General features: G+C 42.5%; 1 protein-coding gene across 4 annotated transcripts in view; it reads right to left on the reverse strand.

Moving 5' to 3' along the window:
* EXOC3 (exocyst complex component 3) overlaps nt 1-27,700 on the reverse strand; it is a 41,727-nt gene that overhangs the window by 7,345 nt on the left and 6,682 nt on the right. For all 4 annotated transcript variants that reach the window (XM_006021498.3, XM_014518914.2, XM_025201488.1 and 1 more), the window contains 8 exons: nt 25,187-25,406; nt 23,878-24,559; nt 17,278-17,395; nt 9,374-9,499; nt 7,958-8,058; nt 7,319-7,429; nt 4,321-4,471; nt 2,388-2,510 (listed from right to left, as the gene is read on the reverse strand). In XM_006021498.3, coding sequence (XP_006021560.1) covers nt 2,388-2,510; nt 4,321-4,471; nt 7,319-7,429; nt 7,958-8,058; nt 9,374-9,499; nt 17,278-17,395; nt 23,878-24,559; nt 25,187-25,406 — 1,632 coding nt within the window. The remainder of the gene's footprint in view (nt 1-2,387; nt 2,511-4,320; nt 4,472-7,318; nt 7,430-7,957; nt 8,059-9,373; nt 9,500-17,277; nt 17,396-23,877; nt 24,560-25,186; nt 25,407-27,700) is intronic.

A 27,700-nucleotide genomic window follows, 5' to 3' on the forward strand; every position in this document is an offset into this window, starting at 1 on the left:
GGAGCTTCGACAACTCCGCGGGAAAGAAATTGCCGAACCCGCGGAGCCTTAACAACTCCGGGGCCCAAGAACCGAATTTGTTGTAGTCCTTCAACGAGGATTTAAGCGGAGCTGAACCTGGAAACTGTCCAGCCTACACCGCGACCATCTTGGGTGTAAGTAAATAATCTTTAAATCAACCACTACGCCTCTGTGACTAATTCTAGCCCGTGCGTGCCTTGCCGCCGCACGGTCTCCTCTGACCCTGCGTGCCCGGGCTGCTGGCCACAGCCCGCGTGCGCAAAGACGGGTCCACATATCACTCCCGGCTCGCACATGGTGACATGGACGGGATTGGGAGGCGGCCCGCATACATAGCTCATTATAATCTATATGATACTTGCTAATCACACCCCACTCCATGAGCCTCTCTCCTTTTTAACTGTCTTGATGTCCCATTAATCAAGCTATTCCTTTGCCAATTTTGCTATTAGCCATTCCTGGTCTGTCTTCCCCTATTTTACAGCCCTGCAGCCTGTTCTTTTTAACATCCTAGAGCTGCTCATGGAATCCAGTCTCCAGTATCAGCTACAGTTTCAGCTCTTAGCGGACCAGCTGAAATCTGCTGACAATTTGGATGTGAAAGAGTTAGGGCTGAGGCTTTTATCTGAGCAGAAAAGAGAAAGCAAGTGAGCTGAAGATTAGGCTCTGTCCCTGCTCTATGGAGCCATAACTCTGAAAACACTTTTTCCTCGTTGTTCTGCCTTCCCAAAAGCCTGGTGTATGTCTGATTTGGGGATATGTGGTATATGAGAAAACTGTTCTTTCGTAAACATTTTCCAGGGGCTCCCACAGTGTCAACAAAGCAGTTGGTCAAAGGAAGTTAAGCTTGTACTAAAATGAGTTGGGAATTTATTTACAATATGCTTTTTTTCAGTGGAAACCAAATCTTTTCACATCCCAGGTTCAATGAAACTTTGAATGGGAAAGATTTCAGAGAGACAGAGGCAGAATAACAGGCTGTAGTCAGGGTGCTGATCTGGGTAATGGGAGGTCCAAGTTCAAGTCCCTGTTCCTCTCAGTTTAATTACAGACCATACAGGCTACTGGCTGATTTTCTGGGTGGGACAGGTTTTTCTCTCGCTCTCTTTTTTCTGGAAAAAAAACTGAAAGAGCTGTTTCATGCAAATGAGGCACGGGGACTTTTTAAATGTAATAAATAAACAGGAAGGGAAAGATGCTTCCCATCTACTTCTAAAGCTACACTACATCCTCCTTGCTTAAGAGACATACGTTGATGCTGAGGGGATAGATAGAACTGAAGTTCTGCTAGTTGCCAAAAACCTGTTTTAGCTCGAAGGCTTCATACTACAAAGATGACAACAACTGTACCGAAGTACCAAGACTAATTTTTGGTAGCAGTCTGTGTAGGAAGAAGACTTCTTTCAAAATCACTGAAGTATCCCATGAAACAAGGTTATCCAAGGAAAAGGTATTAATTTTAGGGGTGACGTGCTTTCTCCTGAGTGTTTTTGAATGAAATAGGCTACGTCATAATAAGCAAAACCTACAAGCCTTTAAAATATTGTGGTGAAGCAGCCAAAATTGTCTTCACTAGAGTTAAAAGTCAATCGAAAGGATGCTAAACAATTTTCTGGTCCTATGAGCCTGATAACTAAGGAGGCATAAGCTACATATTCAACATCCTCTTTATACAAGTAGTTTTGGAGTGTTTCACATTTTATGTACAGAAACCTTTCCTAAACCTTGACCTCTTTCAGTTTCACCTATTTGGATAACTATAAAACCCTGTTTAAATTAGTTAAAGAAAATGCCCAAGCAAAGTAACATTTAAAAAAGGCTGGGGAGGGGCAGGGGGGGAACAGTTCAGCGATGCACTGGCAAACAGTGAAACAACCTACAGTGGCTGTCTTATGGCAACGTGTGTCTATAAACTGTATTCTGAACATGAGTTCAGGCACATGTCAAAGCCTATGGTCCCAAGCAGACCTTTTTAAATTTTGATTCTGGAATTCAGAATGTGCAGTTCCAAGAATGTGCTACACATCTACAGTGTTCATTTCTGGAGAGGAAAAATGTACCTTTCTAGGCTTCGTCTGAAAACATAAGTAGTACATATTATTCTTTAGTGACACATTCTGTCTTAAACTTCTCTTTAAGGCCAAATCCTGCAGCCCTAACCTTCCAAGGATGAAATCTATAGGTGTTTGACTGAACAAAGATGTGAGGAATGCAGGAATTTTGATTTTTTTGTGATAGCTTATTAGTAAAAAATAAACACACCCAATTGTTGTTTTCTGGATTCCAAAAATCAACAATAAATTGCTCAAAAATGTGAATGTGTCAAGATACATTACTGAAGTTTCCCCAAGATATTGTGCAAATACCTTTTTATATGGTTTTTTTATTCTTGCAAAATCATTAAAATAATCTTCTACGGTGACACAGATAGTGCCCACAGCATTGGATCCCATAAGCCACTTCTTTGTCATCAGCTCATTGAGATGTGGCTGAAAAGAAAACACAATGAAATGCTAATCAGAACAATTTTTCAACCATATCCATCAAATCACTTTCCATCATACTTTAAAAATGCAGTTCCAGACAAGAGCTGGTAACAAAGTTTATAAATACTCTACACTTAACGAAAATTTTTCAGGAACAAGGAATTTACTAGCTGAAGACAAAATATTTACACATTTAATGGAAAGCACTTAGAAGCTGCTGCAATACTTATATAAATCTCTCCATGCTCCTCCCTTTCCTTTCTAAGCTACTATTGGCTAGTACAGATTCCTCCTCTTTGACTGTTTATTCGTCCATAACATGACAGACATGTACCAAACCTGGTGGCATCAACTTTGTACGTGCTAAGAATTCTTCTCAATGTCTACTCACTTACTTCCTTCCCTTCCTAAGGAAGTCTCAGCTTCTTATCTCCTTCATATTTCGTATATATTAAGATGAACTGCATTTTACATATGACACCATTGATGTGAAAAAATAGGCAGGAAGTTAAGAAATCATGGCAGGAAGCTTGTGACTGAAGGCTGCAGCTTGAAGGATTTTTTTTCCCTCATAATAACTAAACACCTAATGAAAAATAAGAATCTAACTGAACAGCTCCAAAAGTTCATAAGCAAACCGTTATTTTATGAATCTTGCAAAATGGGGGGGGGGAGGGGGGCGCGGCATTTTTTTTTTTTTTTTACTGTCCCTCAGTTTACCCCCTCTGTCAATACAAAAATATCCATATTCACTGAGAAATTCTATACAAAAAATTATATATATAGTTTCTTCTATACAACAAATTATATGATTCACATTGAAGAACTAATAGGTCAGGAAATGTCAGTTAAGATTGCATACACAACTTGAATTCTGCCCACTTCTGCACGTGCACAGTAATTTAAGATCACATACTTAAGCTATTTCCCAAACAAACAGTATATTATGCTCCCACCCACTATAGGTTTAGTATAGCATTCGAGTACAGGCAGTCCTCAACTTACAACGTTTCACACTTACACTGTTTATAAATTGACACCCTGTTTCAACTTTATGACATCAGTTTCGACTTTACAATGCTTGATCCAATGCGATGCCATGCCAGCAAACAAATTTGCTGCGTTGCTCATCTCCCTGGAGAACGTGTCCAAACTTCCTTGGACGCTTTCTTTAAGAAAGCGGACAAGACTCCAGAAAAACCTGTAGCCAAGACTCCTAAGAAAACTCCAGCTACGAACCCTTCAAAAAGTCCAACCAAGAGCCTTTCAAAAAGTCCAGCAAAGTCACCTCAAAGAAGTCCTTCAAAATCAGTATGATTGCTATTTACAATATAAATACATTAATGTAGCTATATTACTCATCTATAATTGATAGAGTACAAAATTCTGGGGTATTTTTTAGTGAAAATAGTGTATCGGGCCTTGGTTCAGGAACCAATCCCCCATTTATAACATTGCATCTTTTGAGAAAATTGGTTCCGAGTTACAACATTTTGACTTAAGACACAGTTTTCAGGAATCAGTTGTGTTTTAAGTCCAAGGACTGCCTGTATCTAAGTATATTGTGCTAGAAGATGTAAGCTAGATGGACAAAAACTGCTAAAACCACTTTTATTGAATGTACTTTTTTAACAGAGTACATTAATGGTGTTTATGTGCAGTGAAGAACAACAGTGAAAGTCTGCTAACAGACTGATCGGTAGGCAACACAAAAAACACCTAAAAGCCAAGAAAGTCTCATACTTAACTACATTATTTCTGAACTGCATGTTAAAAAAGGCTCTTTTTGGAGGAAAGAAAAAAAAAATCTAACCTCTAAATCCATGAAGACTTCATCTAGTAGGCTAGAGCATCCTTCTTTGGCAGTGATGTCTAAAGTCATATCCATGTTTGCATGACTGCTTGGCATTCCCTCTTCCATTTCATTTTTCAAATATTTTCTTTTCAAACTGATTATAGAGTCTCTGTGACAAACAATAAAGCTTTTCAGCAACCATTCTGACAGACCTAGTGCTCTAGTATGGTACTTCTGATTGTTATTAAATTATGTTTGAGAGCCTGGATGCAATAACAGACATATTCATTACTGATGGTTTGGAAAAATAAATATGGTCTGTGCATCTAGATTTAGAACCAACCCTTCACTGACACTCAACTATGTCCCTTCAATTCTCACATTACAGAACACGTATGACAAATTGTATGCTACAGACATGCAAACTGCGGCAGGCTGCAAAGGGATGCTCATAAGGCTGAGTCTTTTAATCCTGAAGTAGTGTGCAGTGGTAATACTAGGCAAAAAAGGCAAAGTTTAATTTCCTTTTTACTAAATTTTGCCTATATTAAGTACTACAAGAAATTTAACTGGATGGTCTTTCTGAATTCATTATGGCTCAAGTAGAACCAAGGTGGTATTTAACATACCCTGAAAGAATGTGGAATAAGTAGGGAAGTAACTTGTCAACTTGTATCAACCTGCAAAGCTGAAAATTTTCTGTACCAAAACTGGATTCCCTATTCACCTTTGGTGTACATCCCAGGGCAGGGCTAGGTTGTAACTGGTTTTGTTATACATACTGCCATATTATATTGTAAAATCCCCATGGGAGCTGATGGTGACAAGGATGCTGAAACAAGCAGAGTTGCTAATGCTCAGTGCTGTAACACGGATGACAAACTATTTACAACAGCTCAAGTATTTATAGTGCCTTAAGCACCACAGAACTATTGTAGATAGTAAAGGACTCTGTCCATGTAACAAGACACACCTCTGTGATAGTGTTTGGGTCCAAAGGGAACATTAGGGAACTGGAAATTAGATCCTTGTTATGGACCAAAGTGTCAAAACACAGAAGACAGATTATTTGTTAGGATCACATGGACATATCTATCTCACCTAATCAATTCCTTGTCACTGCAAGGACCCAGGGTGTTGGTGGCACCTTAGTCCATCCTATTTTCTGCATGACACAAGTTTTGTGCCCTGAAGACTGAAATGTACTAGTCTGACCATATCCTAGAAATGACAATTGACAGTTTAAACTGAATATCATATGATATGCAAGAGGTCAGACTATATGACCTAATTTTTTTCTTACCTTACAACCTATGAAACTTTACAAAACCTTATCTTCCTGTCAGAGCAGAGGACATATTTTGTAGATTCATAAAAGCTAGGGTTGGGAGGGACCTCAATAGATCGACTGATGGCCCTCAAAATTTAGTGGAACCAAGTAACAAGGAGCCTAGGGCTCCTGTTACTTTAAGACAGAAACTGCCGCAGCTAGAGCCCGAGCAGCTAAACAGGGGCAGTTGTAAGAAGGGAGGCAGCAAGAAAAGGCTGCTGCCTGCCTAGGCAAAGAGCTGCCCAGCAAGGTAAAGGGGGACGCCTGCAGCCAGCCCAGGGTAGTCACCCAACCAGAAGGGGGCAAGGCTTAGGGAGCATATAAGCCTAGGGCCTGAGTTAGGGCTGGCAGTCTGGCCCTGGAGGCTACTTAAGAGAGAACTCCTGGGCAGGAGAACTGCAGAGGACTTCCTGGCTGACCTGGGCTTCCCTAAGAATAATTCAAGTAAAATGCTGATGACTTACAGTGGAAATGACTCGAGGTAGGGGGAAGCTTTGGGATACAGCCAAGGAGGTGGTGTAGGTGTTCAGACCCAGTTGGGAGTTTGTGTTACAGCCAGAGGGCTTAATCCTGTGTTGTAACTTAGTCACTACCCAAACCACTGGTTATATCAGGGGTGAAGGAGGTCCCACTAGTGCCCAGATCTGGGCAGGGACAGAGCCAGAGAGCCTGGCATCCAGAGCTGGGCAGGGAGCCATAGCAGGTGAGATAAGGGCTGGAGCCCAGAAGCCAGGACTAGCACAGTGGGCCTGGGCTAAAGGGCCCAGCAAGAGGAACGGGGCAAGGAGGCCAAGACCCTAACAAGGGAGAGTGACTGAACAGCAACATGTGCAAGGCATGGGTGTGCTATAGGGGAAGTCAGTGACCACAAATTAAGCCCTAAAGGCTATTAGTGTGCTAGAACACAGCCTGTTAGCATACAAGGGCTCACTCTGGGGATCCCTGAGCAGCCTCCCTTTTCCAAGTTAAATAATTACATCAAGACATGGCAGGAAGGAAGAAGGGGAGAATACCCAGAGAGCCAGAGTGAAGCAGGAGCTGCAAGGCTACCAGAGGGAGTCATAGCCATCCCTGGGGCCCAGCACTTGCTACAAAACCAGAACACTGCCAAAAGAGCAGGAGAAATGATGCCAGAGGACCATATCAAAAAAGCTGAATAAGATTTTATAGTCAAGTGGGCTCTACAAACTTTTCCTCCCTAGTTTTGCCCACATACATCATCTGGGTTTATAGTGACTTGTGAGAGATCAAAATTAAGCCAAGATAGCTGGAGTATGTGTTGCAGGTCAAAACTAATGAATAAAGATTTTTTTTAAATGATCATGACTTTGCTCTGTGGGACACAAAGAATAGTTATTTTGCTTCTACCAAAAGATTTGCAAAGGTGTGGCTAGTTCATTTGCTCTGAATGGTGAACAATTTGCTTAGTCTGATCTGTCTTTGCTCAGTGGCCAGCTTCAGTGTCTGCCTTTACTATACTTCTGAAGGCTTGGGACCTCCCTCCCCACCTCCTGCAGTCAGCTGACATCTCAGATGAAGGCCTTTTGGTGCAAAAAAAAAAGGGATATTGGTAGGGTTTTGTCTAAGAGGGCCACTCAAATTAGACATCTGTATTTATTACCTTATAAATTGACATCAATAATGAATACTAATTTTTCATAGCACTTTCCAATTGTGCATACATACTTGAAGGTCTGACAGTTGTTGATGACTGCAATCATGTACTGAACATAACACTGGGGATACTGACGATTTTTTAAGTGTTCCTCTTTATAGAACTGTGCTTCTTCTCTGTACCTGGTAAGAACACAAATAATAGTATTAAACAGACAAAAAACTGTACAAGTGTAAAAAAAGTGCACAAACAGTAAGCCAAGTACTCAGTGATGGCCTACTGAATGCTTACAGGGTTTTGTGGGAGGCTAATTGGTCACATAGTGCTGGATCTCCTAAGTTCCAGCAGATTCCACATGCATCTAGGACTCTTTAAAGAAAGTCAGCTGAATACAAGGAAGAGGTACTTGGCTCAGATGACTCTATCAGGAGCCTTTACTACATTGCAAAAGTGAAAAAAAATAGGACCTGACCTCAGAGTACAGCCACTAATGAGTTTGAAATTGCCAGCCATCAAATAAGACAGAACTTCCTTAAGAGGGAGGCAGAAAAGGAAAAAGGGTAACCACATACCATGTCCAGAGATAAAAAGGACCATATAGCTAAGCAGCTTATGTGGGAGAGAAAAGGGACTGGGCAACAGGGAAATGCAGGTGACAATATGGAACAGAAAAAGAAAGGATTAAGAGATTACAGAACAAATTGTTTTACCTAGTCAAGAATGAATTCATTTGTTGAAGACACAGAAGCAGAACCTTCATTTTCAAATCTTCACTTATTTGAGCAGCTACTTGAAGATTCTGCTCAAACATCTAAAATCAGAAATAGCTTAAATATATAGTCCAGTACCTGGACTCGTGATACAAACATGGGATAATATTCTGATTGGAGATGGACATGGCATTACAGTTACTCCCGTAATTTATGGTAGTAAATTTCACTGGTATTTATCTATTGTCATATGTATAGGTTGTAGACATGTTGGTCTAAGGACACAGGCAGACAAAGGTCTTTAGATCAATCCGATATCCGACCAACTAAAATAGTTGCAATAGTTTACCCAAAAAACCTTGCCTGTATTGTCATACAGCATCTGACCCTTATTGTGAACGCCCTAAGCCAAAGGTGTCAAACTCATCCAGACTGCAAGGAACCTGCTGGGCCAGATCTGGACCTGGGAACATTGTCAGCAGCAGGGTGAGCAGTGGCACAGGGGTTAATACAGCCATTACTTGTCTCCGCCACCACTGACACATGCCTATCACAGCTCCATTGCTAAGAATTAGGTGGCAGGTCCCAACCTTAATCCACTCAAAGCCCCACAGGCTGGGTGAAATGGCTTCACAGACCATGTTTGATACCCCTGCCCTATGCCAATAAAAAAGTTACTGGTATCCTTTTGCAATACAAACAGCTAACAGGCTGGGCATAATAAACTGATCACAGAAATTCATATACTGCCAAGCAGTACTAGAGCAAAGCAAAATCTACTAGTTTAAAAAAAAGAAGTACCAAGAACAAAACCATTTATCAGTATGACAGCTTTTAAGTCAGTAGACTGCAAGAGTATTTCTCACTGGACCCAGGCACTATACTGAATATTTCATTTGATTCCTATCCTTACCTAAAATGTCCTTCTTTTTTTTTTAAAAGAGGTTCCCATCTAATGAAAATAGGAGAGATGGATGGAAATCCTATTAGTTCAGTGCTGTCTTTGGAAAGAATGGAAATTGTCAGTTTTTAATCATCTTTCCTGTAATGGTACCACACAGCAAAGGAAGGAGGAGCCAAAGTATGATCAATATGGGATTAATTCAGGGAGAAACTATGAAGGATAACAAAAAGGTCAGAGGTTTTTCTCTTTTTTTTCCTTTTTTGAGATTAATATTCTTATTTTTGAACCATGAAACTTTTAAATGCTTTGAATGTTCACTATTTCAGCATAAACGTAAGTAAACAATCCATAATGAGAAAAGAGAACCCATCCAATAGTGACAAAATACAGGGAAAAATCTATTTCCAGATTGTTCTACTGAAAGACTACATTGCAAGTAGCTGTCCTAGTTTTCTTGTTTTGTTCTTGTTTTCTGTACAACAGAAAAAACAGAATGTCTTTTAGATTCATACCTGGAAAACTATGGCTGGGAGTGTAGTCTGATAGTACCCATCTTGATCTGCTTCTGGCTCAGTTTCTTTTATCCAATCCTTTCTGTCCGTCTCCAATGCTTTTCGTAGCCAACCAATTATGTTAGACTGCAATAAAATTAAATAAAATTAAAAACAAGGGTGGTTGGGGGAAGGGAAGCTGCATACTAGAATAAAAACAGGACAATGGAATAAAAGGTACAGCATTTAGATTAGTATCCCTATTCGTGACTAAGGATAAATGTTAAATAGATGAGGAAGTGACTGCCATTATATCCATCATTGCTGGACCTAGTATCATACCCCAAAGTGATATCTGCACTATTTAGGAACAAAACAAAAAACAAAAAAACCCCCCCAAAAAAACCCGATACTAATCTCAGGTTACAATCTCATCTGATTCCAAGCAAATCAAGTGAAGCTTGGCCAGTAACTAAAGAGATCTTCCAAATCCCAAAACAAACAAGATATTTACATGGTTAACAAGAATATCAATAATGTCCACGATGCTGTAAAAATGTAATATTAATCCTCATGGCTCAGCTCTCAATTGATTTCTAAGAAAGAGGACTATGAGGATTTCTAAGATTTGGGAGCGGGCAGGAGGAAATTATCCCACATCTGCCTATGGTTCTTGTACCTTTCTCTGAAGGATCTGGTCACTGCTGATGATAAAATATTAGACAGGAAGTAACATGGACCTGATTCAATACAACTGAAGTTCTAAGATAACATATTCTAAAAAAACCAGTGGTGGTGATGCTCTCCAATTTGAGCAGGTATAAAATGAATATCTGAGAATGGTTCTGGGAACAACTGGCTTTTAGATAAACAAAGGCAAGATTCTCCTGCGAGTAACTGTCCATACACCCACAAGTCTCTCATTCTGTGCCCTCTAGCAATGTGTCCCATGCCAAGGGGATAAAGGGGCAGTATGCATTTCTTGCTTATCCTTGCCTCTCGAACTGCTGGTCTGAGATGGAGCGCTGTTGAAGTTCTGAATGGCCTTAGGCCTAACGAACTGAAGCAGACCCCCAACTTCTTATACAGGTTCTATAGATCATAGAGGATTTTTTATACCTTCATTAAGTTTTATTCAGTCTCTTACATGTCCCAGGAAGAACAGCTGGCAATTCTCCTCCAGCCTGTTTGTTACTTTCATGTTTCCCTACCCACTGGTTTTAACACTGCCATGAGGCACTCCCATGGTGGTGTCTTTATCCTCATTTTGGAGTTTGACTCCCTTCAGTTACTCTTCTTGAGAAGGTGGAAGGTTGCTCCCTCTTACATCTTTGTCTTGCACTTCCCAGAAATCACCAGGACTTCATTTGTGTCCCTTCTTTAATGCTATCATCTCAATGCTATAAAAGTCATTTAAGATGTCTTTTTCACTTGGGACAGACTCGAGTGCTGGGCTTTTGCTCCATGCTAATCCTTCATACCCAAGACCAAGTGCCTTGAGAAGAAGCTGAGGGTCTTCCCTCCTGGAGAGGTCCCTTGGTGTTATCTTAGACCCAAAGCTGAGATCATCTTTGCAGCACCAAGGGCTCAATGCCAGGTCCATGCACCAATTTACGTCAGCCTTAGCATCAGCTAAGACAGTACCAGACAAGTCCTCACAGCATTCCAGAGGGACATGTCTAGTCAAACCAGGTCCAGACAGTCATCAACCTCACCCAAAACTTATCAGCATATAACTAACTCCCCTCCACACCTGGGTTCCAGTAGGGTTCTGAGCCCTCATAGCCTGCAAAGCTGATAGTCAAGTTTCAATGAGTCCCAGCAATATTGTCTGGCACTGATAACGGTGTTAGAACAGGGGTATCAAACTGTGGTTTGCTGGGCTGGTCCACAGGCTGGATCAGGCCCACAGACCAGCCTCAAATGCGGCAGTGCCCTGGACTGACCCTGCACACCATGTTCAGTGTGTGCCCGGCTCCAACCCTGTCCATGCAGCACGCACCAGACTGGCTCCATGCACCCCATAAGGGGTGTAGGATCAGGGCTAACAGATGCTGTGTATGGTGTGTAGGGCCAGTTTAAAACTCACAGGCAAAACTGTAGGCTAGATGATAGGGCTCTGCAGGCCAAATCCAGCCCACAAACCATGTGTCTGACATCCCTGCCTGAGAGAGTTTCCAGCCCTACAGATTTGCCACAGGATCTTGAAGGGCTTGAAGTCAGAAGCTATAGCCTCACATGATAGCTGGACCCTGCCAACAGAGAAAGGGGCAACAAAGCTCTGATATACCAAGAGTAAGAAAAAGGTCTCATCTCCATTCTTTTATAATGAACCAGCTCATGACCTTGCTTCTACACTAGAAACTTCACAGGGGAAACCTCATACTATTTTAACCAACTGCAGGGTGTGCTTTCTTCCCTACTTTCCAATGCTCACTCTCTTTGGCTCTGATGAACGATGTGGTCAATACGGGTTGGGTCCTGCACCTCTCCCCAGTTCTGAGACACTACGATTTTCAAGCCATTCTGTGCCTGGGACTATCTTCCAAACTAATTTTTTACCCACTCCTCCATCATAACTCCTACCAAGTGCCAACTATAGATCTGACATTGTCAGAACACTATTCTTCTAGCAACTCCAGCTCTGACTTGATTATTTCCCTCTGACAGGTATTTTTAATTCATTCCTAGCCTGCATCTTGGTAACTACCACTAGCACCAGTATCTCAAAGTCAGTGATTGTCTGACTGCCCATCTGTACCTATGTGGCCATGTGGATTTCACTCCTCCTTGCCTGCAACAGCAGTCTTCAGACAGCTGACGGGCTGCCATAAAGAAAAGGGAGGACACATTTTTTCAGTTGCTGCAGAGAGCAGGACACAAATCAAAGGCTTGATGTTGAAGCAAAGGAGGTTTAACTTGGATATCAGGAAAAACTTCTTCACTGTTAGAACAGTGAAGCGGTGGAACAGACTGACTAGGGAATTTGTGGGATCTCCATCAATGGAGGTTTTCAAGAAGAGGTTGGATAAACATTGGTTAGTGATGGTCTAGGGGTAATTACACCTGGAGTGCTCTGTAAAGAGTAACAGTTAGAAGCCCAGGAACCTCTCTAACACACAGATTGCTGGGAGATAAGGAGCAGCCTAAAGCAGAAGAATACTGGAGAGCAGGGGAATAAAACAGAGTTCCTTGACCGCTTTAATTATGAAAGTTTAAAAGCAGCTAGCATAAATTTATGAAGGGGATATAAAAAGGAGTTCTGACTATCCAGTAAGAGGGTGTGATATGTGGAGTTGTATTTGCTGTACCCATACTGCAGATCAAAATGGAGGGTGTTTAGTGTGTCCCATGCTTCCGAGCATTGCTGTTTACAACACAAGGCCAGGAAATAATTTTCCCCGCTCCTGCTGCTACAGGTGTCAGGGACTGGGATGGCTGCCTTCCTCAAAAGCACTGGATGCTGGCTGCAGGCAAAGCTGGAGATTTTGACTGGCTTGTGACAGTGCTCCTGCTGGGACTAAATCCTAGAGGTTTCTGGCTAGCCAATCTTGCCTTACTGCACAGGGTCAGATCTATTGCCACATCTGGGATCAGGAAGGAATTTTACCCAGTGGTCAGATTTGTATGGACTTGCTCCTAAACAAGGGGCTGAGGGGAGGATGGTGAGGGGGTGCTTACCCTCTTCCTTGGATCTCTTGTAGCAGCAAAACACTGAGCACTGTTGTCTCCCTACTTTTACCTGTGGCAGGTTAGGGTGTTATGACTCATAGTGAGACATAATTGATTGTGTAGTTTTAGTAGCAAGTTAGAAAAGGATTTGTATGGGATGGCTTGGATAGGGATGATCCTGCCTGAGGCAGGGGGTTGGACTGGATGACATTCAGAGGTACCTTCCTGCCCTACTTTTCTCTCATCCTATGAAGTCAAATTCACAGAGAGCTGTTAAAACTTGAATGAAATTCATCCCAGGTGCTGAAGGAACAGGAGAAATCTTGAAGCCACTGGTAACAGCATTTGCAGATTCATGGGTGACAGACAAAGTACCAGAGGACTAGAAATAGGCTAACACTATGCCTTAAAAAATAGCAAAAAGATCACCAGGGGAATGACAGACTGTAATAAGGATAGTTCAGGGAATTCAAATGAGAGGGAAATTGAATCCAAATGAGAGGGTAAATACTCAGGGTGGAAGAAAGAACCTGGAAGGGTTTCAGTAATTAGAAGTTAATTTTAGGGCTAGAACATAACAGGAAACACCCAGGGATCAAAAGAATAATACAAGTATATTAAGCAGATTAAAATACAGCCAAGATATTCTTTATTTCTTATAATGTAAAGCAATGAAGGTAGTTTTACCAAGCGATATACCATATTTACATGAATCCATGATGAGATTTCCCCCCCCCATATAAGCCTCTTATCTTGAATATAAGGGAGTGGGAGGCAGCTGCTGAACTCCAACTCAAGCCCAATACCAGGGTCAGGGTCAGAGCAGCTTCCTGCCACACCCCCATCACTGGCCCCTGCTTCCTACTGCCACTTACCACAGCTACAGCTCTGGCTTGGGTTGCAGCCCAGTCTGGGCCAGGGTATGGAGCATACAGGTGCTTCAGCCCCAGCTGGGGCATGCAGCAGCTGCTGCTGCCACGACCGCTGCTACATGGTCAGGCCAGGGCTGGGGCCAGAGCAACCACATGGTCCATGCCCATGTCCAGAGCAGGGCCAAAGCCCGAGCTACAGTGTGTAAGTCATGGAAGCGGTGGCAGGGAGGTCAGGCTCTGGCAGCAGGGAATAGGGCAAGTGGCAAAGGGAACAAGTAGCAAGGAGTGACGCTGTTTGACTTCCCCACTGGCTGTCTCGGCATCACTGCTTGCCCTGCGGCAGCAGGAAGGAGGGAAGGGGAGGCAGTTTAGGACAACTCCCTGCAATAAATTAGATTCTATACATGGAAAATGCATTCATTTATTATAATTTTTAGTGTATAGAATCTAATTATTGGGGGGTCATCTTAAAATCAGTCATTTTGGATTTGGGTAAATACAGTGCTAGTTATATTTGTTATTATCCCTGGTGATACTAAACAGCTTAGAACAGGGGTTTTCAACTGGAGTTACGCATACCCCTTGAGGATACTTTGGAAGGCTCCAGGGGGTACACGGCAGCGGCGTGGAGAAGACAGTGGCACTTCTGGTTTTGCTGCTGTGCAGGAGACCCCCCACACCACTCATTGACTGGCCACCAAGGGACTCCCCACTTCTTGACTGGCCGCCGGGGGTACCTCGACCAAAAAAGGTTGAAAACCCTGGCTTAGAAGAATGTTGGTAAGGCTTCACCTGACAGAGCAGAATTTTATTTAGAAAACAGGACGTATAAAAATGACACAAACTAGTAAGTCTTGGGAGGAATGGGTCCTTTCCTTTTTCTTGTTCTTGTGATAAGCTATTTAGCAGAATTCACAGATTCACTGGAATCTAACAGAGTCACGCCATGAGCACTTCTGCTATGGCCTCAAACTTGTGACCTGTCAACCATATGCCTCGGCACCTGCACCACCCCAGCCCCTAGAGGAATGGGTGAGCCAATAAAAAAAAAGTAATAAATAAAAATAAAGTGTATAAATGTTAACAGAGCCATTCAGCCCTTTACAAGAGGAAGGGTTTTGCAAGCAATAAGAACAATAGATCTAGTATTGAGCTTTTGCAAGAAATCCATCTGCAGGCCAGGCATGGAAAAAGTCTAAAAAAAACCCCTGTGATATGGTAGGCACAACCACTGCATTGCTTCCCAAGACAGTTAAATAGTAATGTGGTAGTGATTTTAAGGGCTAAGCATATCATTTTTGTATTAAAAGACAGAATGGTAGATAAAGAAAATAGATACATTTTGATTAAAGAACATTTAGAAAAATTAGTAACAGTTAGTAACAACTGCCTTCTATTTGACTTTGGTTGGGATCATCTTGCTTTTTATAGTTTATGGAGTTCTTAATATATTTAATATATCTGGTGTTAGGAAATTGGGACTCAAAAACTAACAGTATTCTCAGAGATTGAACAGAACTCTGCTTTATGACCCTGAACGGTAAAAAAACCAAAACAAACCAACACAAACCCCCCTCCCTAACCCCCCCACCCACAACCTTATTTGTGTATTTTCAAATGAAGAGCAAATAGATTTTAAAAAATCTATGCAGTGCTGGCTAAGCGAGATGAGAGGCATCTTTATCAGCAAAATCTCCCATTAAAAAAAACACAAGGAGAAATGTATTTGACAAAAGCCCTATCAACCCTAAAAGAATGCTCCTTTTCAAACTTTGTATCGCGTCCTTTCTGAATGCCCTCTTCGTATATTTAGTGGAACGCTACTGGATCTGTACAGTACTGCACCTGAGGTAATCAGTTGGCTGCAAAATTTTGCCATAAAATTGCGAATATTTCTCTTTACTCCCTGATCACTGTCATCATATACAAAATAAATAAGGAAGCCCTAGAATAAGCATAGACATTCCAAAATGTGAGGGAGGAAGGGAGGGAGTGAATGAGTGAAAACATATTGGAAGCTAAAGGTATAAACTGTGTCTCTTACAAATTAGTAAAGCATAACAGACTCTAAAATACATAATACAAAACTATTATGAAAAGGGCGATAGAATACAAAGGCTTCTAGCTAGAAAGATTTAAGAAAAAAAAAAAAGAATAGTATGGCAATCCTGTTGATTAGAAATACAGCTCCCCACCCCACCAGGTGCCCCTCACTCCTGACCCACAGCCCCCTGCCAGTGCCTCTCATTCCCAACCCACAGCCCCCCACCCTCCCATCCCTTCTGGTGCCCCTCACTCTTGACCCACTGCCTCCTGCAACCCCTAGCCCTGATGGAGGGGGACCCCAGCTGCCAGGGCTACAGGACCAGGGCCAGGGACTGCAGCACTCTGCTGCCTCCCAGCAGCACCTGAGCCCCAGCTACCACACAAGGGAAGTGGCAGCTGCTGTAGCCAGAGCAGAGCCTGGATTCACCGCCTCCCACTACCCCGTGGGCAGGATGGCCAGGGTGGAGCTCAAGAGGGGTGGGGGCAGACTGCCTGCTGCAGGGCTTAGGGTTCCCTGCCCTGCTGCCCTCCCCTCCGGGGGCCTCTGTGGGCCAGCAAGCAGGACCTGGTGCAGGATGACAGAGAGGCTCAATGTGCTGCCATTACTGCTACTGGCAGCCCCAAACCAACTGTGCCACCATGGTGAAGTACCCCCTGCCTGCCCAGCAGCAGCAGTAGCATGGCTAAGACAGGGCTCCTGGCAGCAGCATTGAACCTCTTGGCCCTCCTGTGCTGGGTCCTGCCTGCTGGCCCACAGCATCCCCCAGAGGTCGGCTCAGGGTGGGTGGGGAAGGCAGCATGGCAGGGAGCCAGGACCCCAAATGAGCAGCATACTTCCCTGCCCCGCACATAAATCTTGGGGGATACATGTCCTCCCATGCCCCACACCCCGGGAGTATGCACAACAGCAGGAAGCCAGCCTCCCCAGATGAGCCTCCCACAGCTCCATCCCACTCCCCAGCCGGTCCTGGACTCTTGCCCTGGTTGGGTAGTGCCCGTAGTCCCAGGTGCCAGCCCTACCCCACTCCCTCCCTCACCATGGTGCCCCCTTATCCCGCTATGCATTGTCTATGCCCCCACCCCTCCTGTCAGCCTGCAAGGGAAAACCCACAGTTTTTCACATTTTCCCCCCTCAAAGGAGAAAATCCACATTTTTCCACAGTGAATGGAAAACCTGGATCCCTGATGATAACTAAATACATACGAGCAACATTTTCTACAATAAACTGTTCTGAAAAAAGTACACCCTGTCCCTACAACATTGTTTTTATTTCCCACAAAAAAGAATCAAGTTCAGGTATTTTTAAAGGTACTTCCAAGATTCCCGTTACTTACAGTAAGCGTTGACATGTATTTGCTGAGAAGCTGGTCTACCGCAGTTTGTGAAATTAAAGGAGTCAGGCAGTTTACATCCACTTCTGGGGCCAGTTCCAAATTTCCCATCATCTCTTCACTGAATTGAAAGAAAAAGAAAACATACTGCAAATGAACAAACAAAAAGTGAAGAAAACATGAATATGTAACCTTTTTTGGTGTAACCTTGAATATGTAACCTTTTTTCTAAAACTACAACAGGTGACTATTACAAGTTTCTGAAACCCCTTTAGTTAAAAAGGCACGTTGAACACTTTATATTCAAAATGTAAAGAAACTTCAGAGTTAGAACAAAGGAATTCAACCTTAGATTCTTTCTGGGAAACGTAAGCGATGACCCATTAAGAATTCTATTTTGTACAAAGAAACGATGTTCTGACTCTGGACATCAGAGACAGATACTTGTATTAGTGCAAACTATTAAATAGGACCAGAGTTTTTAGTACAGGTTTCTATATACTGCTTACTGAATCCTTTTTGATGGGACAATGATAAACACACATCCATAGTTAACTTTTAAAACTCCCAGGTTTAAGTGAGCTTATAAATCAACATAAGAAAATTGAAAGAAAGCACCAAATAAGTTGTTATAATGTAAAATTATAGAGAAGTAGGGCTGGAAGAGACCTCCAGAGGTCATCTAGTCCAACCCCCTGCCTATCCAAACCATCCTATACAATCCATAATTGAAACTTTACATAAGACTACCATCAACCCTGACACAACATAAACCTAACACCCTAACCTGCCACAGAAAGCAGGGAAACCACAGCAGCTAATGCCCTGCTTCTATGAAATGCTGTCAATATATACTCAGGAGATCCCGGGTAAAGGGCCATGCCCCGCCACTATAGAGGAAGACAAAACACCCTACAGTCCATACCACTCTGACCAGGGAGTAAAATTCCTTCCTGACCCCAAATATGGAAACTGGTCTGACCCTAAGTGGAGGGGCAAGACTCTCTAGCCAGGAACATCTGGCTTTGGTCTCAGCAGGAGCACTGGCACATCCCAATCAAAGTCCCCAGCCTTGGCTGTAGCCAACATCCAGTGCCTCTGAGGTAGGCTTCAAAACACCCTGACTCCACTGAAACCTCCTGCTATTCTGACATGGACCTGTTAATAATTACATTTTGCCTGCAGCTATTAAGCCAGTTATCTATCCAACTTGTAAACGTTTTATCTAGCCCAAATTTCTGCAGTTAGTTTATGAGAAGGTCCTGTGGAACCTTGTCAAAAGCCTCGCTGAAGTTCAGATACACTATATCCACAGCATTCCCTTCATCCACTCAAGTAGGTGCCTTGTCAAAGAAGATCACATTTATTTGACACTATTTGTTTTTCAAAAATCCATGCTGGCTGCTTGCGACCAGCCTTTCCTTCTCCACATGCTTGCAAATGGCCTCCTTAGGACATGCTCCAGTAACTTCCCAGGTAGAGGTGAGGCTAATCAGTCTATAGATCCCTAGGTCCTTCTTTTTGCCTTTAAAGAGGGGCACTATGTTGGATTTTTCCCAGTCCTCTGGCACGTGGCCTGTTTCCTATGATTTTGTGAAGATCATTGCTAAGGGCTCCAAGACCTCCTCCACCAGTTACTTCAGGACCCTGGGATGAAATTCATCAGGCCCTGCTGACTTGAATTGATTCAGAACCAACAAAAGCTCTCTAACCATCTCTTTTGTTTTTGCTTCTGTCAGCTTGTCCCCTTCGTTATCCAGATAATCCCTATTAGGTGTCTGGCCACCACTTCATTTTTTTTTGTGAAGACTGAGGTAAAGTTCTCCCAACCCTGTCCTTCCAAAACAGAGTGTAACCCTCAATGTCGACATTCCAGTCATAAGAGCTGTCCCATCAGGTCTATGTGATGCCAATCACATCATAGTTCTTTTCATAAGTTGCAGCTTCCAGCTCATTATCTTGTTTATTCTCATACTTCTTAATTTTGTATATGTGCATACGACATTTCACATTTTAACCTACTTGCTTCCCTTTTATGCCATTTGTTGCAGCCCTGTAGCTCTCTGGCCCTTTTCCAGAGTTACGTTGCTTCTTCAAGTCCTTTTCCCTCTGGACTGTGTGCTCTCTTGCTAGATGGTGTTGATCACCATCCCTCATCCTCCTTGTTTAAAGCCCTCCTTACTAGGCTGGCCAGATGACACTCAAAGATATTCTTCCCCATTCTCATCAGATGGATCCCACCTCTTGATAGCAGTCCTCCTTCCAAAACCATCTGCCCATTGCTGAAGACGACAAAGACCCTCATGTTGACACCACCATCTCAGCTACATGTTCACATCCAGGATACAATGGTCTCTGCTTGGACCCTTGCCTTGCACAGGAAAAATCGATTAGAACACCACTTGCTTTTTGTCCCTCTACTTAGCTATAGTTGCAATTTTGATGGGCTTAAATGAGTTCAAGTCAGCAGGGCCTGATGAACTTCATCCCACTTATTTTGTCCTGTATCCTTTCCAATTTCATCATTATATGGGTGTGCTATTCACCTATATTCATCACGTGTTCCTACTCTGAGTTTCTATACAATTCTTTTTCAATTTTCAGGTTATTTATGAACTCCTGATGCATTTTTACTAGTTTTCTAATGTTCCTAATCTTCCTCTGCATCAAGGTAGTTTTCCATTCTGCCTTTAATACTGGGTTTCAGCAATTTCCACAACTCCTGAACTCCTTTCCCTCCTCCACCCCCACCTCAACCGAATTTCTTCCCAGAGGCCTTGCCAACCATTACTTTCAGTACAGTTGGGGCTTCTTTTGTTTTGGGGGGTTTTTTTAACTCCATTTTTCTTCTTCTGCAGGTTCTCACTCCTGCCCACCTTAGAAGCATGAACTCTTATTTGGTAATTATCAAGTTACCTATTTTAGTCAGATTTAAATCTAAAATAGCCACTCCTTTAGTAAACTCTTCTACCTTGTGAAAAAAGTTGCCCAGCAAGTTCTTGGGGGCCATACGTGTCTCGTCTTAACTGTTTTTGTTCACTTTGTCAGACGAATCCCATTTTTTCCTCAAAAGTTCTACTGTACAACCAGTATTCTAATCCTGCATAGCCCTTTACAGTTAACAGGGAGGACTAATGAAAAACACCACTTGTAGCCCTCACTTCTTCACCTTTTTTCCCTGTGGCTTCTAATCTCTTCTGATCGGCTCAGGACTCATATTGGCAGTATTATTAAGACCTGAGTGGATAAGCAGCATCAGATGATAGACTACCAGACTGCAACCTTTCCAACATATCCTGGATTTTGGGCAACGCAGGCAGGCAGAACATTTCCTGGAAATACTGCTCTGGTCAGCAGATGGATGCCTCGTTTCTCCTCAGAAGGGGTCTCTGGCAACCTTACCATCTTTAATTTTTAAATCTCAGAAGACGTGGCCATGACCTGCTCATCTTTTGGGACACATGGCTCTTCCTCCCCAGCTAGTGAAGTCTTCTGCTCCTCTTCTCTTTATTCCACCACTGCATAGCAGTTCCTGACCTTGGTGGATTTAAGTGGGGAGTAGAGCAGTTGCTGCATAAGATGGCAACCTTTTTTGCTGATTGTAAGCAGGATGCTTAGGCTGGCTTTACTCCCTGATGAGCTCCCTAGCCTGTCCTCCAAATAAAAAAATAGTCTTTGCATACCAAACAAATAAACCAACAAAGCTCTGGCCCTGTTCTGGGCAGCAGGGCACACCCTTTGGCTCTGGCACCAGCACAACAGTGTGGCCACTTCGTGGTAGCAAGCTTATTCAGGTTACAGTTTGCCTCCTGCCGGCAAACTGCTTTTTCACCCAGCTTGCCTCCTGATCTCTCCTTTGGGTTTTTAAGCCTCTAGTGCAGTGTTTCTCTGCCCATGGGTCACAACCCAAAAGTGGGTTACAAGAATATATTAAAAGGTTGTGAACAAACTTTAAAAATGGATTCTCCTTTTAAGGAGAAAAACATAGGAAATCATGACTTTTCTGTTGCAGGCTGGCAGAGTTCCAGGCTGCAAAGGGCTCCTTGGGACCCCCAAGCCCCACACACCCAACCCCTGCCCCACACACGGGGGGACTTGGGGGCAGCAGGGCAGGAGTGAGGGGCAGCGGGTCAGTACTGGCCATCAATGTTTACAAATGGGTCCTGGTACAAAAAAGGTTGAGAACCACTGATCTATTGGGATGCTCATTATCCAAGCACCCACAGCTAGGCTTTTTTCAATAGGGATGCTTGCTCCCTCTTAAAAAGGGCCAGACCACCTTGTTACACTGGTCCTGGTACAGTCCTTTCTCCAAATTTCCTTAATCCTGCAACTCTCCATGTGCATGCTGTTAGCAAAGTCCTCATACTCATGGATGCATCCCAGCTCCTTAAGTTGACTTGCCTGCTTCCTGAGGAATGACACCAGCAAACCAGGAGGTACGCTGTTTATCTTCCTTTAAAGCAGGGGTGGGCAAAATGCGGCCCGGGGGCCAGATGTGGCCCATCAGGCCATTCTATCCAGCCCACAGGGCCCCTAAAAAAATTTAGAAAATTAATATTAATCTGCCCTGGGCTGCCTGTCATGCGGCCCTCAATGGCTTGCCAAAACTCAGTAAGTGGACCTCTGCCCAAAATAAATGCCCGCCCCTCCTTTAAAGGGATATGCAAAGTATATTCCCAGTAATTTAAGACCAGGACAAGAGGGGAGATATCTATGCAGCCTGCCTTCCCTACAAACATATGCAGAGGAAGAGCTGGCAGCAACTGTATCAGTGATGTACAATTTTCTACCAGTTATAGTTTTTTTCCTCCAAGATGCTTGTAACAGTAAGAAACATGCCCACACACAGAGCTGCCTTCCTATGTTACTCAGCTAGCTCTAAATTCAACCTGTTAACTCCCTTAAACCTCCCAACCATATGTCTCCCTCACGTCCTGCTCATTGTGGGTTTTGTTTGCATGTTTGTAAGACAAAGAGAAGTGTGTCTCAAATTCCACCTGAAGCTGCCAACAGAAATATTTGTAGTATGATTAATATTTCCTGCCTCTACTTTGGATATTACTGAATCACTAACAGGTTTAGGGCAGATTCAGACAGTCAGAAAACGATAGAGAAACAGAGCAACTGGCTGTAACAGAAAAAAAAGCATGCATAGCTCAGGGCCTTGTTCCAGGGGTTGGCAACCTATGGCCCACAGTCTGTGCAAAGTCATTTCACCCAGCCCACAGAACAAGGGGATTTCTGCAGCACTTAAGCGGCAAGGGACTTTGCTCAGGTGGCAGCAGGGTTCGCAATACGGGGGGGTGGGGCTTAAGGGAGCTGAGCCCTGCCATAAGAGATGAGAGCTTCCTCCCCCATAAGAGATTAGAGCTCCAAGCTTGCCCCACACCTTTCTAAGCAGCAAAGGCAGCAGTGGCTCATTCTGGCTTCTAGCTGCCACCACCACAGACATCTCTCCCCACGAGTTGGAGTGTAATTCAAACCCTGAGTGGCAGTGGTGGTACTGCAGGGTGGGAGGAGAAGAGAGAAGTGGTAACCACAGCTCTGGCTCCCACTCCTGGCAGGTTTGAAAGTGGCCTACTTTTGGAATGAAGCCACCCCAATAAAGAGACTCCCTACTGCACAATGTTGCCAACTTCTGCCTTAGTCAATGTCATCAAATGAGAAATGTTGAGAAAACAGAAGTATGATTCATATGCCATGAGACTAAATACCACTAGGCATGCACAGATCTTAAGTGTTCCCTGAAGGCTATACACTGGAAAGGCAGTATTTATCTTTCAAATTGTTCCCCACTACATTTTAAGAATAATAGCCATTAAAAATGTGGTAAGTTGTCTTAACAAAATAAATAAATAAATAAAATCACGCTACCTGAAACAAAACCAGAAACAGAATTTCACAGTATTACATGAGCTAACACCCGGGTAGAACTTCTTCAAGATACACAAACCATTACAATCCCATAATGGAAATATTTCAATGGAAAGTTAATCACATACCAAATGGAATTCAAAGAGCCCCAACCCTTGCTGAATGGAGTAAGGAAAAAAGTAGAGTAATTACAAACTTATTTTGGGGGGGCTCTCACAAAATGTCTAATATTTTGGTCATGTGCACATACAGAAAGCTTCCAGTCCCTTATATTCTGGACAACACTCCACCAAATTTATAAACATGAAGTAAACTGAATCATTTTACTGTATTAAAATGTCAAGCTTACTGAAATAAAAAAAGGGAAGAGATCACACTAAGTTAGAAAATTCTAAGCTATTTTAAGGAATGTTAGCCTTTAGCTACAGAGCAACTCAACTAGTAGCAAACAACAAATGCAACAGCAACCTTGATTGTTAAAAGACACTTTTTTTCCCTAGCACATAGATGCATACTTACCAAAGCAGGATGCCTAATAAGCATAATAATCCTATGCCATATGCCCATGGAACAGATTCGACACAAATGCTACGGACTTATCAGCAAATATTTATTTTCACCAAATGCCTTCACCCTCATCAGTAAGAATCAAATTCAAAGGTATGTTATACACATCTTATGCCTTCCATTTCTAATAAAAAAGCATTTACAATGAGATGACCTTACCTTTTGTATGTACTTAAAACCCATGTTAAAAAGGTAACAATTTCATTTGCTTCCAGATCTTCCGAAGCCAGTTCCTGCATGCGCATGGACAAAGCCTGGTGGTACATGTTTAACAACTTTTTGAAAATGTCATACTGTGGAGGAAAACGCTCTTCCATTAGATTTTTAGCCACTTGCAGGTCATCAAGGACATATTTACGAATAATTTCCAGATGGCACACAAGCCACATTTTGTCAGATTCTCTAGTATCAGCTTGAGTGCCTTCAATCCTGGTGCTCACAGTTCTTTCCAAGATATCAAACATGTTTTCTTTCCATTTCTTTGGTCTGCCAGGGGGAATGAACCCTGTTTGTTTCTTACGGTCTAGCATGCGCTTGTCAATTTTCTCTTCCCTTTCAATTATCCTGACAACTGAAACAAGTAAGGTTGGATCTCGGCGAACAGTAAGAAGAGATCTTTCAATTACCATCCAAAGTTGTTTTGCTAGCTCCTCAGAGAGTTTCTGAATTTCCCCAAAGTAGATATGAATGAGATTCATGTCATGAGTGTTCTTGCTGTCCATACGATACTGTTCATACATCAAGTCATCACGAGAACATTCCAAGTCTCTCAAATTCCGATGGGCTTTCAGAAGTTCTCCTCGCTCAATCAAGTCCTGGGTCTCCCTAACTATCTCTGGAACTGGTGGGGGTGAAAGGGAGGAGAAAAAGGCAAAATTAAAATTAGTGCAATATAAAAAGGATATAAAAAAAAGGTTATAGAAACCATAACTGCACCAAGGGAAAGATTGTAGAGCAAGTCAAACAATTCTATTTACTAGTATGATTTCTCTCCAGGGAGATGTTAAAAATGAGCAGTAATTCTCAACATTTTTGTTTAGTGTTCTTATTCCTTTTAATTACAATGTTTTATTTTAATTAAAGGCTAAAACTGCTGAGTTACAGAATCTTAAAATCAATGGAAGACAACTTTCCTTTTACTTTTTAAATATCCATACAATTGCACAAAAGCTACATTGTGCCCATACACTTGCTGCACTATGTCAGTAGGTGTTATTTCTCTTGTACCTTATGCAAAGTAATTTTAAATTCAGCTGTGAGACACAAACAAGCACAAGGAAGATACTGAGGCTATAGATAATACAATAAAAGGCAAATTTGGCATAACAGGTCAAATGATTAAATAAGGAAGGGGAGACAAGTTCAACATGTTGCTTTTTGATGAGGTATTTTAATGACATTTTAACACACTTTCTTCCAACTTGCAATCACCAAAATTCATAGACCAAAAAATTTAAATTAAGATTACCTGAAAAAATGCTTTTGAGATTTTCTACAGCAGCTGCCAGTTGGCTATGTTGAACTACAGCATCCTTAACGCCTTTCAGATTTTCTATGGTGTTGATACTCTGACGCCAATCTTTATTGACATCTACTAAAGATCGCTGAATGTCCTTTACATCACTCAGTGCATTGTGCAGTTGGCTTAAACCAGTTCGTACCCCATCTAATTGTGATTGGATTGCTGCCTGAAAAAAAAATTCTTATTAAGGCAAATGGCACAACTCAGAAGTTCTGAAATTGTGTTTTGAATTCTTTTTCTGTACTTGATTTTCATATAGGTGTAAGAGTATGGTTATACAGCATAATGCTGTGCTGTGCCAAGAAACCCAAGTTAGAATTGAACAAGCTAGCTTAGATGCAAGAAATATTAATGGAGCCCTCTTCCTGGGCTAAGACAGCTCTTCTGAGAAGCAGGGTATTTAGCCCAGACAGAACATAGTAACACCACTCTACCAATTCCAATAACCAAAGCCAGCTCATTCAGAGGGCCTAATATTTTTTTTAATAGCTGAAAATAGATATATTATTAAAAAGCCTCCAGAATCTATGAAGAGGACAATTTTTAACTGAGAGAGAAAAAATAGATATACTGTTGAAAGATCATAAGACAGCCAGTCTTATATATATTATTACTACTTTATATCAACTAATCTTTGACAAAATATTTATTTAGACCTCAGCATAGCCACCTAAACCACTAAGTTGTCACAAGAAGATTTGAAACAGTCTACTGCATTCTTGGGTAGAAAGTAAGTATTAACTGGAACAGGGCTATTCAACTGGCAGCCCACAAAAGGTTGACAGACAGCCCACAGGCTCCTGCCTAGCCACTAGTTGGATAGTAGGAGGGGGACCAGGGAGGAGTTGCAGCAGAGGGGACCCGAGGAGGCCACCCCCACAGTATGAAGGCCATACAGCCTGGGGGTTCACAGCCCCCTGCTTCCCAGAAGTTGGACAGCCCCGAAGCAGAATAAGGTGGCATCAAGAGGTGTCTTCTACACATTCCTCAGATCTCAGATTCCTCAGAAGCTCCTATAAAAAGGGGTGCAAGGGTAAGAATGATGTGGATACCTATGATATGTAACTGAAAAAAAAGAGAAGTAGTTCTGGAAGGAAGAGGGCTAGGGAATGACTCAAGTGTCAAAGGCTGGGGCCAGAAGCACCCAAACAAAGTACAGCAAGCCCACTCCATACTTTTACCAGAGCATGCCTAGCACCCTACCAAAGGGGACAGACCACATCCATTTCATTTAGGTAGGGACTTACCTAAATTGAAGTGGAAGTTTGCAGTGCATCAGCACCTTTAATTGTGTTCTCTTGTTGCGCACCTCTTCCCCCCTCAACTGCTGAATGGCTACAAGGCAATTAATGCTGCAGTTTTTGCCCCTCACCCACTCAGTGAGATTAAAGGTGCCACTGTGCTGTGAACTTCTGCCACGCTATAGGTTGGTCCCTTGGTATAGGGTCTGCTGTACTAACATGGTGTGCTTCACTGTGATGCTCCCTAGCAAGGTCCTTTGATGGTCTAGACATGCCAAGAAAGGCACTGTTGTGGTGCCAATGTGCTGGGAAAACAAAAGAGAAAGCAGCTAGAGAGCTAGAACTCTCCATGGAACAGGACAGAAACATGAACCCAATGCTTCTCATCATTCAACAACATCAGGACTGTGAAACAGAATATCTAAACATTTCCAGTATAAGAGCTAAACCTAAGCCATCATAAGGATAGAGACAATTACATTTTTCCATTGCAGTTTCAAAAACTGGACTTATTGGCAAAACATAAACCTTTTCTGCATCTTTGATGGATTTATTTGAAGCCACACAGTCAGAAACTGTTAGAAGTCAGCACATTACGAATCAATTAAATCTATGAAACAATGTCCCTCAGCCTGGGATATTAAAGGATGTTCAGGACACTGGGGAAATGTAATATACTAGGTTGATAAAAACTAACAGACAAATAAGCAATTTGTACTTCATACCCAAAAGCCTGTTTATATCCCTCCCAGCTATATAACTGGCACAATAAAAGATATCACCTACAACAATTTTTGCTTAAAAGCCTTTTCCTATCACTCTGTTTCTCACTGCAGTAGCAGTGTAGGAGTACTGAGCAGAAGGAACTTTCACAAGTGGCTTTTTTCCTTGACCTCAGAAAAAAGGGGGAGGAGTCAGGAACCTACTTAGATTTTGGGAAGAAAAGTGTACTTTCTGTGATGATGGGATATGCTAGATACATTATATGAATATTTGATCTGTATCCAAGATGTGATGTGTGTAGTTCATTTTCAAGAATCTATGTCAGAGTATGAAAGGAGATCAGAACATGCCTAACTCCAACAGTTTCAATGCACTTACCCAACTGGGCAGAGACAGAAAGAGCTAGAGAGTGCAACTCATTAGGACAAAATATGTCCAACCACTCAAGCAATAGTATCATCTGTGTCAAGCCCTGCTGCATAATCTGGATCAGCAG

This window comes from Alligator sinensis, unplaced genomic scaffold, assembly GCF_000455745.1.
Source record: "Alligator sinensis unplaced genomic scaffold, ASM45574v1 scaffold386_1, whole genome shotgun sequence".
Taxonomy (NCBI): Eukaryota; Metazoa; Chordata; order Crocodylia; family Alligatoridae; genus Alligator; species Alligator sinensis.